General features: G+C 52.8%; 1 protein-coding gene across 2 annotated transcripts in view; it reads right to left on the bottom strand.

The window, feature by feature from the left end:
- Window positions 1-12,091, bottom strand: part of DAAM2 (dishevelled associated activator of morphogenesis 2) — a 517,936-nt gene that overhangs the window by 236,346 nt on the left and 269,499 nt on the right. For both annotated transcript variants that reach the window (XM_069236334.1, XM_069236335.1), the window contains exon 4: window positions 558-632. In XM_069236334.1, the coding sequence (XP_069092435.1) occupies window positions 558-632 (75 nt within the window). The remainder of the gene's footprint in view (window positions 1-557; window positions 633-12,091) is intronic.

Genomic DNA, 12,091 nt, shown 5'->3' with positions numbered 1-12,091 from the left:
GCAAATGGCCATGAATGACATATAGGATTGAGCATGAATGACTTATAATATTGAACATGACTGACTTACGGTATTGATAATTATTGACTTACAGCATGACCATGAATGACTTACAGTGTTGACGACCATGAATGACTTAATGGGTTGTCCATGAATTACTTACAGCGTTGACCACAAACGGCTTACAAGGCTGATGGTGAATGACTTCCTACATTAAAGACTTACAGTAAAGATTTGTTACAATCATAGATGCAAAGATATCACCATGGCTCTTTGTTGCAGCATCACAACAAGGGCGCTACCAGGGTGTGATTGTAAGGCAGCAGACGGTTTGCGTCTTGATCTTGAAGATGGTACGATAGCACATCGAAGGATGCAAGCGAATCACACCCCACTTATCCCGTATAAGGTTATCTGCCCCCCCCCTTATATTAACATTTGTTCATCGCTGGCGACAACGTTGGCGACAATCACTTCTCACTTTGGCGTCTGTGGTTCTCCTGTGTGTAAAGATGGAGAGCACAGGACCCAAAGCCCTTGCTTCTTGGAATACTCACTGCGGCCATGGAGTTGATGCGGTCGATGTAATAGTCTGGCCAGCTGGTGGCTAGCCGGTTCGGGTCCTCCTGCTCCTGAAACAGACAAACGAAGGTGTCACTAAAATATCACAACTTGAGGTTCTCCCTGTACCAAGAGCATAAGAGCATGAGTCCAATGACAACAACTAGCGATGGTTGTGGTTCAGTCTCTACCATGAACATCAAGAGAGGTAACCATGGGATGTAGCTGCTACTCAACGCTGGTGCTTTGAGCCCCCTTACTCATCCCTGCTACCCCTGCTACCCCTGGTCTGAGGGGCCATGAAGACAGTGACAGAAACAGAAATTAACAGGACTCAAAGAACCAAGATTTGGAACTTTTCTGCTCACTAGGGTCAGGTTACTCCATGGAGTACATAGCACAATAGCTGCCATTTTACACTTTCAACGAGCACATTTGATGTTTGCTGATACTAGTATGACTATAGAGCTGTTTAACCTCCCACCAAACAAGACAGGGTCCACAAACTACAACATAGGGAAACTCATTCTACCAGCAAGTCCACACTAACTCGCCCAGGGAGCGATGCTGTTGTATCCATACCACTGGACTCGCGTAGTGTGCGGGGCAACCCCCAGCAGCAGCACCTACATGTGGCAGTAATGTTACAGCTGGACACTACCATGGAATTTCAACAGGATTCAAAGATGGACCCAAAAATATTAGCAAAAACGTGGGGTAAATAGTTTGCTGCCCATTTTGCTCTCCTTAAACACCATCTAAAGGCCGGTGGTAAAGGAAAGAGAGATGAGTAGTAAACCACCAAGAGAGCTGGGTGAGTCGAGTACTAAAGCGCTGAGAAGCAGCAAGAAGAATTGAGCTATAGAGAGTGAACCGGGCACCCTAAAAAAACATGGAGTGCAAGAAGCTGGGGAGATTTGTCAGCCCGGGGTTTCAGGGTCTCTGACCAGGAGTCGTGCAAAGACGAAAGGAACCAGAAAGTTTGTTGTGGGGAGGCGGGGGCGGGGGGGATTGTCAGGTTATCAACAACCTATTTGGAATCAGTGATTTAATAAAGGAACTAAGAGCCGGCAAACAAGGTGACCTGATGGGACTCAAAGTCAGCTTTGTGAGCAGCATTTGTATGTACCTCAGGACCAAAGAGAGCTCCTAGAAGGAAGACAAGTAGGGAGTAAGGTCCCCCCCTAGGGCTGCAGCATGAAATCTGCAACAGGAGGGCCCTGATAGCAGCAGAACTGAGAAGATCAGGAGAAAAGCTTGGAATGGCTTAACAATGTGAAGCCAAAATTAGCATTTCTACTGCTGCACCCAAGAGGTCAGACATCTCCCAATTAGTAACAGAGTTATGGACAATAGAAGGTTTGCAGCGCGGGACGACATTGAGACAACTCAGCCACCTCTTTGAAACAACTACTTCACGGTGAGCAAATCACAGATCACCAGTCTCTTGGAGAAAGACTCAGAAGCCACCAAGAAAGCGAATGAGTTGCAACCATCAGAGAACTTAAGAAGAACCCTGAGACAGCAAAGATGCTCAGCGACCTCAGCATCTCTGACAGAGGAGGAGCAAAGCAGGAAGTCACTGAGGAAATGATGCTAGAATGAATCAGAAACTGGCAGCAATATTACTCAGATGGTGGAAATAAAAGGAGCAGGCTAAAAGTTAGAGGGTGGAACTAAACACTTCTGGGAAAGGAGAGCTAACCATGTGGAGAAGAGACTGTAGGAATGTTACACTGGATCAACAAAGTACATCTTAGACAAGGCCTGAGCATAGGAACATTGGGAAAGCGGAGATCCAGTTGTGCAATCTTCTAACTGGTAAGGCAGCAATCAAGTGGGCCTGTTACTTAGGAATTCAATTATTACCATCTTAAGTGATCATGCCTTGTCTATATCAGAGATAAAAAATGTTTAAAAATGTCAAATGTAAAACCTATTTGATAAATCTGGTGCTCCTGCCTAATATGATATTCGTGTTTGAATTTGTTCCAATCCGGGAGGCTTCTTGACTTATAATTTCTGTTTTTGCCAACAAATAAATAGAATCCCATCCACTGAGTCTGACAGAAGAGTTATTACTGAGCCCAGGAAGGATTGAAAAGTCGACACAAATCTGGTGAGATGAATGAGAACATACATTTCTAAATAATTTAAAGTAGAAATAGCCAGACGTGGCTGAAGGCGCGGACTCCGGGTCATCGCCTTGAAAGGTGGAACAGAGTCACCCACACTTTAGGAAGCAGCATATATATCCATTAACAGCTTATAAACCACCACTTAGAAAGTAAAAGAATTAGGATGAAGATGGAGACATTTTACCCCAAATGTAACCAGGAGAATGTTAAGGGAACACTTATGTTTACGAAAAAGCCCTGGATGCAGCGACAAGGTGTGATACAACCTTGTTTTTAGGAAAGGTTTTCGTAAAGAAAATAAAATTGAGTTTGACTGTAATTATGCTTTTTGGTAATTAATTAACATTTTCTGTTAAATTCAAGGAGTTGGTGTTTGTATTGAATTTATTGGTCACAACTCACAGGGCAGATGTGCACGTTCTGGACACGAGAGGAAGCAGTTTACTGAATGATGAAGCTGGAAATGTATTTATGGGATTTAAAACAAGCAGTGGCGGACGTCCATCCTTGCGGCCAAGAAACCAATTTACAATACATCAGCCAACAGGACACCGGTAGCCCTTTTCCAAAAGGGTCCTAGACAACCTTTCCCAAGCAGACAGAGAGGCCTGTGTCAAATGAAAGCAGTGTGGGCACAGAAAGCCGTTTTCCAAATCTGTGCAGGCTTGGTTTCAGAAAACATGCACAGAGAGGCGCCTGTTTCTGAAAATACCTGAGCAGACTTGACACAGAAACCCCTTTTCAAACAGATGCAGCCAGGACACGAAAACCGGTGTCCAGTGAGTGCAGCCCAGACAGAGAAAGGCCTCTTACAAATCCACCCAGGCAGCGTAGGCACCACTCTGAGTGTTCATGCAGAGGCCGGAGAGAGCCACTCCCCCCCCCGTGCCCAGAACACATGAAAACATACAACTGCACACTAGCTCTCCATGTGCTGGAAGTGCCCGACCACCAACCCTCGCGGGTGACAGAGGATGGTAGACGGGCCGGTGTTGGAGGAAAGAGGAGTTGTTGGTTTTTTGAAATGCGCATATCTGCTTTGTTGACTGTGAGTGCACCACTTGATCTGTTGTTCACTTCTGCCTCTGTGCATTGGCTGCTATGTTTGCAGGTTTCTGTACACTGGCCTAGTCCACTCCTGGACGACCTGCTCCCCCTTCCTGCCATACCTACATGGAGTCCTCTCCCGCCATACCTACATGGAGTCCTCTCCCGCCATACCTACATGGAGTCCTCTCCCGCCATATCTACATGGAGTCCTCTCCCTCCATGCCTACATGGAGTCCTCTCCCTCCATGCCTACATGGAGTCCTCTCCCACCATGCCTACATGGAGTCCTCTCCCCCCATACCTACATGGAGTCCTCTCCCGCCATACCTACATGCAGTCCTCTCCTGCTATACCTACATGGAGTCCTCTCCCACCATACCTACATGGAGTCCTCTCCCGCCATACCTACATGGAGTCCTCTCCCGCCATACCTACATGGAGTCCTCGGAGTCCTCTCCCGCCATACATACATGGAGTCGTCTTCCACCATACCTACATAGAGTCCTCTCCAGCCATACCTACATGGAGTCCTCTCCCGCCATACCTATATGGAGTCCTCAGAGTCCTCTCCCGCCATACATACATGGAGTCGTCTCCCTCCATACCTACATGGAGTCCTCTCCCTCCATACCTACATGGAGTCCTCTCCCGCCATACCTACATGGAGTCCTCGGAGTCCTCTCCCGCCATTCCTACATGGAGTCCTCTCCCACCATACCTACATGGAGTCCTCTCGCACTATATCTTCATGGAGTCCTCTCCTGCCATACCTACATGGAGTCCTCTGAGTCCTCTACACCATACCTACATAGAGTCCTCTCCCGCCATACCTACATGGAGTCCTCGGAGTCCTCTCCCGCCATACATACATGGAGTCGTCTTCCACAATACATACATGGAGTCGTCTCCCTCCATACCTACATGGAGTCCTCTCCCGCCATACCTACATGGAGTCCTCTCCCTCCATACCTACATGGAGTCCTCTCCCGCCATTCCTACATGGAGTCCGCTCCCGCCATACCTACATGGAGTCCTCTCCCGTCATACCTACATGGAGTCCTCTCCCACCATACCTACATGGAGTCTTCTCCCGCTATACTACATACATGGAGTCCTCTCCCGCCATACCTACATGGAGTCCTCTCCCGCCATACCTACATGGAGTTCTCTCCCGCCATACCTACATGGAGTCCTCGGAGTCCTCTCCCTCCATACCTACATGGAGTCCTCTCCCGCCATACCTACATGGAGCCCTCTTTCACCACACCTACACGGAGTCCTCTCCCGTCATACCTACATGGAGTTCTCTCCCGCCATACCTACATGAAGTCCTCTCCCGCCATACTTACATGGAGTCCTCTCCCACCATACCTACATGGGGTCCTCTCCCGCTATACCTACATGGAGTCCTCTCCTGCCATACCTACATGGAGTCCTCTCCCGCCATATCTACATGAAGTCCTCTCCCGCTATACCTACATGGAGTCCTCTCCCGCCACACCTACATGGAGTCCTCTCCCGCCATACTTACATGGAGTCCTCTCTCTACATATCTACATGGAGTCATCTCCCGCCATACTTACATGGAGTCCTCTCCCGCTATACTACATACATGGAGTCCTCTCCCGCCATACCTACATGGAGTCCTCTCCCGCCATACCTACATGGAGTCCTCTTCCACCATACCTACATGGAGTCCTCTTCCACCACACCTACATGGAGTCCTCTCCCACCATACCTACATGGAGCCCTCTTACACCATACGTACATGGAGCCCTCTTCCACCATACCTACATGGAGTCCTCTCCTGCCATACCTGCATGGAGTCCTCTCCCGCCATACCTACATGGAGTCCTCTCCCGCCATACCTACATGGAGTCCTCTCCCACCATACCTACATGGAGTCCTCTCCCGCTATACTACATACATGGAGTCCTCTCCCGCCATACCTACATGGAGTCCTCTCCCGCCATACCTACATGGAGTCCTCTTCCGCCATATCTACATGGAGTCCTCTCCCGCCATACCTACATGGAGTCCTCTCCCGCCATACCTACGTGGAGTCCTCTCCCGCCATACCTACATGGAGTGCTCTCCCGCCATACCTACATGGAGCCATCTTCCACCATATCTACATGGAGCCCTCTTCCACCATACTTACATGGAGTCCTCTCCTGCCATACCTACATGGAGCACTCTTACACCATATCTACATGGAGTCCTCTCCCGCCATACCTACATGGAGTCCTCTCCCGCCATACTTACATGGAGCGCTCTTCCACCATACCTACATGGAGTCCTCTCCCACCATACCTACATGGAGCCCTCTTACACCATACGTACATGGAGCTCTCTTCCACCATACCTACATGGAGTCCTCTCCTGCCATACCTGCATGGAGTCCTCTCCCGCCATACCTACATGGAGTCCTCTCCCGCCATACCTACATGGAGTCCTCTCCCACCATACCTACATGGAGTCCTCTCCCGCTATACTACATACATGGAGTCCTCTCCCGCCATACCTACATGCAGTCCTCTCCCGCCATACCTACATGGAGTCCTCTTCCGCCATATCTACATGGAGTCCTCTCCCGCCATACCTACATGGAGGCCTCTCCCGCCATACCTACATGGAGTCCTCTCCCGCCATACCTACATGGAGTGCTCTCCCGCCATACCTACATGGAGCCATCTTCCACCATACGTACATGGAGCCCTCTCCCGCCATACCTACATGGAGTCCTCTGCCGCCATACCTACATGGAGTCCTCTCCCGCCATACCTACATGGAGTGCTCTCCTGCCATACCTACATGGAGTCCTCTCCCGCCATACCTACATGGAGTCCTCTCCCGCCATACCTACATGGAGTCCTCTCCCACCATACCTACATGGAGTCCTCTCCCACCATACATACATGGAGCCCTCTCCCGCCAAACCTACATAGAGTCCTCTTCCACTATACCTACATGGAGCCCTCTTACACCATAGCTACATGGAGTCCTCTCCCACCATACTACATACATGGAGTCCTCTCCCGCCATACCTACATGGAGTCCTCTCCCGCCATACCTACATAGAGTCCTCTTCCACTATACCTACATGGAGCCCTCTTACACCATAGCTACATGGAGTCCTCTCCCGCCATACTACATACATGGAGTCCTCTCCCGCCATACCTACATGGAGTCCTCTCCCGCCATACCTACATGGAGTCCTCTCCCGCCATATCTACATGGAGTCCTCTCCCGCCATACCTACATGGAGCCCTCTTACACCAGACCTACATGGAGCCCTCTTACACCATAGCTACATGGAGTCCTCTCCCGCCATACTACATACATGGAGTCCTCTTCCGCCATACCTACATGGAGTCCTCTCCCGCCATATCTACATGGAGTCCTCTCCCGCCATATCAACATGAGTCCTCTCCCGCCATACCTACATTGAGTCCTCTCCTGCCATACCTACATGGAGCCCTCTCCCGCCATACCTACATGGAGTCCTCTCCCTCCATATCCACATGGAGTCCTCTCCCACCATACCTACATGAAGTCCTCTCCCGCCACACCTACATGGGGTCCTCTCCCGCCATACTTACATGGAGTCCTCTCCCACCATACCTACATGGAGCCCTCTCCCGCCATACCTACATGGAGTCCTCTCCCTCCATATCCACATGGAGTCCACTCCCACCATACCTACATGAAGTCCTCTCCCGCCACACCTACATGGGGTCCTCTCCCGCCATACTTACATGGAGTCCTCTCCCACCACACCTAAACGGAGTCCTCTCCCGCCATACCTACATGGAGTCCTCTCCCGCCATACCTACATGAAGTCCTCTCCCGCCATACTTACATGGAGTCCTCTCCCACCATACCTACATGGGGTCCTCTCCCGCTATACCTACATGGAGTCCTCTCCTGCCATACCTACATGGAGTCCTCTCCCGCCATATCTACATGGAGTCCTCTCCCGCCATACCTACATGGAGCCCTCTTACACCATACACCAGACCTACATGGAGCCCTCTTACACCATAGCTACATGGAGTCCTCTCCCGTCATACTACATACATGGAGTCCTCTTCCGCCATACCTACATGGAGTCCTCTCCCGCCATATCTACATGGAGTCCTCTCCCGCCATATCAACATGAGTCCTCTCCCGCCATACCTACATGGAGTCCTCTCCTGCCATACCTACATGGAGCCCTCTCCCGCCATACCTACATGGAGTCCTCTCCCTCCATATCCACATGGAGTCCTCTCCCACCATACCTACATGAAGTCCTCTCCCGCCACACCTACATGGGGTCCTCTCCCGCCATACTTACATGGAGTCCTCTCCCACCATACCTACATGGAGCCCTCTCCCGCCATACGTACATGGAGCCCTCTCCCGCCATACCTACATGGAGTCCTCTCCCGCCATACCTACATGGAGTCCTCTCCCACCATACCTACATGGAGTCCTCTCCCGCCATACCTACATGGAGGCCTCTCCCGCCATACCTACATGGAGTCCTCTCCCACCATACCTACATGGAGTCCTCTCCCGCCATACCTACATGGAGTCCTCTCCCACCACACCTACATGGAGCCCTCTCCCGCCATACCTCTCGCTAAGCATCTCCACTCCCTCAATTCACATACTTTACGAATTACATTCTGTGGTCAACAATCCCCCACTTCCAAGACACCTACTTGATCCCACTCGGTCACTCCTGGTGCCCTGGCTGCCTGCGTCCAGCGCTTGTAGCGCCTCCTCTCTGTCACGAATGGAGTAAGTGAGAGAGGAGGTGTACGAGGCGCTAGTGTTTACTAGGGGTAGCGATGCGCGGATTCCGGAGCACTAGGCTGTGGGTAGGAACAAAGATGGCAGAAGTACTAGGGTACTGTGGGGCGGGTAACGTTACCTGGGCGTAGGTGGGGGCAGGGAAGTAGCCAATAAGTAGGGGGCAGGTAGGGGTAAAAATACTAGTGCATGGCACGGGTCCAGGCAGCACGGTGGATGTAGCGGCCTGAGGTACAGGTGTGGGTACAGATGCCACCGTAGGGACAGGGGGGTGATGACAAGGGTAGAAATTGACGACGGACAAGGGAACTAGCAGACAGGAAGATGGAGGAGGAAGAAAGAAGGAGAAAAGGGGTGCAGAGAATTTAACCTGGAAGGGAGAAAAGGAACCTCTGTGACTATAATAAAAATGGGGACTGCGGGGATTTTTCCGCCATCCGGGAAATGTCAATAACTTGGAAATGTCAATCACTTGGAAATGCTCAAGGAAAGAGTTTTGTGGAGAAAGTGTCCCCAGAACAGGTTTCCTTGAGTACGTTTTTTCTCCAAAATCCCAAATAGCCCCTTGAACTCTGAAAGAACACAGTGGTATCCACCCCGATACTGCCCATGAACCACTGAGTGCCTAGCGCCAGAAATGAGGCCTCGCGGCGCTTTGCTGCACATGCTTTTACGCCCTCCCACCCTGCTGCTGACACCCCACTAGCGCTGCTGAGGCCCACCCCGTACATCCGTGACCCTGGGCGAGGGGTGTTCATGGCCCCCGGGGGTCTGTGCTGTGCGTGAAGGGGGTGGAAAGGAGCACGTGCCCCTCACCTCACACCCTCTCACCTCTGAGCTGTGACTGATATCGAGTGAGGGAGTGCAGGGCTCTCACTCTCTCTGCTGACAGCCAGGCACCTCTGCACACCAAGTGTGCCACTTATCTTCTGGCAGCCACTGGGGGCCCACTCCACCCCTGCTAATGTGGTGACAAGGCGCTCTCCGTGACCTCGCCACAAGGCGCTCTGCAGACACAAGGCGCTCTCCGTGACCTCGCTACAAGGCGCTATCCCTGACCTCGCTACAGGGTGCTCTCCTGACCTCGCTACAGGGCGCTCTCCTGACCTCGCCAAGGCGCTCTCCATGACCTCGCCACAAGGCGCTCTCCAGACACAAGGCGCTCTCCAGACACAAGGCGCTCTCCCTGACCTCGACACCAAATGTAGGGGCCAGACACTCTCTCTCTAAACTCACCAAATGTAGGGGCCAGGCACGCTCTATGACGTCACCACCAAAGGTAGGGGCCAAGCATTCTCTCTGACGTCACCACCATATGTAGGGGCCACAGATTCTTTCTGACGTCACAACCAAATGTAAGGGTCAGGCACTCTGTCTATGACCGCACCACCAAGTGTAGGGGTCAGGGACTCCCTCTCTGACGTCACCACCAAATGTAGGGGCCAGGGACCCTATCTGACCTCACGACCAAACGTAGGGGCCAGGCACTATCTCTGACCTCACCACCAAATGTGGGGGCCAGGGACTCTCTCTCTGACGTCACCACCAAATGTAGGAGACAGGGACTCCCACCCTAGGAGCAGAAAGGCCCCTGTCACCACTGACCCCGAGTAAGTACCTCAATGTCAGGCACTGACCCGGAATAAACCCTTCGGTGTCAGGCCACTGAACCACGGTAAGTCCTTCAGTCCCTCGGTGTCAGACCATTGGTCCAGGATAGGTCCCTCTGTGCCAGGTAGCTAAGCCAGGATAAGCCACTCGGTGGCAGACCACTGACCCCGAGTAAGTCCCTCAGTTCTAGGTCAGTGACTTCGAGTAAGTCCCTCAGTGCGAGATCACAGACCTCGAGTAAGGCCCTCAGTGCCAGAGTAAGTCCTTCAGTGACCCTGCGTAACTCCCTCAGTGCCAGAGAGCCTCTGTACCAGAGTAAGTGCCTCAGTGCCAGGTCACTGACCCGTTGTAAGCCCCTTCGGTGCCAGGCCTCTCACTGCTCCAGGATAAGCCCTTCAGTGTCAGGTGACTGACCCGGGGTATGCCCCTCAGTGCCCTGCCATTGCTCCAGGGTAAGTCCCTCCGAGCCAGGTCACTGACCCGTTGTAAGGCCCTTCGGTGCCAGGCCATTGCTCCAGGGTAAGTCCTTCAGTGTGAGGTGACTGGCCCGGGGCAAGCCACTCGGTGGCAGACCACTGACCCCGAGTAAGTCCCTCAGTGCCAGAGTAAATCCTTCAGTGACCCTCCGTAACTCCCTCAGTGCCAGAGAGCCTCCGTACCCGAGTAAGTGCCTCAGTGCCAGGTCACTGACCCGTTGTAAGCCCCTTCGGTGCCAGCCTCTCACTGCTCCAGGATAAGCCCTTCAGTGTCAGGTGTCTGACCCGGGGTAACGCCTCGGTGCCAGGCCATTGCTCCAGGGTAAGTCCCTCTGTGCCAGGTCACTGACCCGTTATAAGCCCCTTCGATGCCAGGCCATTGCTCCAGGGTAAGTCCTTCAGTGTCAGGTGACTGGCCCGGGGCAAGCCGCTCGGTGGCAGACCACTGACCCCGAGTAAGTCCCTCAGTTCTAGGTCAGTGACCCCGAGTGAGTCCCTCTGTGCGAGATCACAGACCTCGAGTAAGGCCCTCAGTGCCAGAGTAAGTCCTTCAGTGACCCTGCGTAACTCCCTCAGTGCCAGAGAGCCTCCGTACCAGGTGACTGACCCGTTGTAAGCCCCTTGGTGCTAGGCCTCTCACTGCTCCAGGATAAGCCCTTCAGTGTCAGTTGTCTGACCCGGGGTAACGCCTCAGTGCCAGGCCATTGCTCCAGGATAAGTCCCTCAGTGCCAGGCCATTGCTCCAGGGTAAGTCCCTCAGTGCCAGGCCATTGCTCCAGGGTAAGTCCCTCAGTGCCAGGCCATTGCTCCAGGGTAAGTCCCTCGGTGCCAGGCCATTGCTCCAGGGTATGTCCCTCGGTGCCAGGCCACTGACCCGTTATAAGCCCCTCGGTGCCAGGCCACTGACCCGTTATAAGCCCCTCGGTGCCAGGCCATTGCTCCAGGGTAAGTCCCTCAGTGCCAGGCCATTGCTCCAGGGTAAGTCCCTCGGTGCCAGGTCACTGACCCGTTATAAGCCCCTTCGGTGCCAGGCCTCACTGCTCCAGGGCCCCCCCAGGCCCCGCTCTCTCGCCCCCGCAGGCCTGAGGTGACCAGTAGCCCCCACCTCACCCCTCTCTGACAGGCCCTTGAGGAGGGACATGTCAGCGATGGATGGTGCTATATTTAGAAGGATGTTATCTCCCCTGGGAGCCGTGGAAGAAGGGGAGGGACCACTCAACGCTGTGGGTGCAGATAAGGCGCTCCGGGGATGCCGGACATGCTTTCAGCATCAGCGCAGCCCGATGAGATGGGATCAGAGGCCTCTCCTTCCCGCCATCCTCTCCAGCGCTTCGAAGGGGGCTGACAGGCGCTAGGGCTCCACAAGGAAGCCTTCCGCCGTCCCTGCCAGGGCTGGAAACAGCATTAGGGGGACATTAACTAGTATTCAGCAGCCTACTTAACAAAACAATAATT

The sequence above is a fragment of the Pleurodeles waltl genome, chromosome 5, assembly GCF_031143425.1.
Source record: "Pleurodeles waltl isolate 20211129_DDA chromosome 5, aPleWal1.hap1.20221129, whole genome shotgun sequence".
NCBI classification, from domain to species: Eukaryota; Metazoa; Chordata; class Amphibia; order Caudata; family Salamandridae; genus Pleurodeles; species Pleurodeles waltl.
Note: the sequence above shows the minus strand (reverse complement) of the source record. Positions and strands in the feature narration are given on the sequence as shown.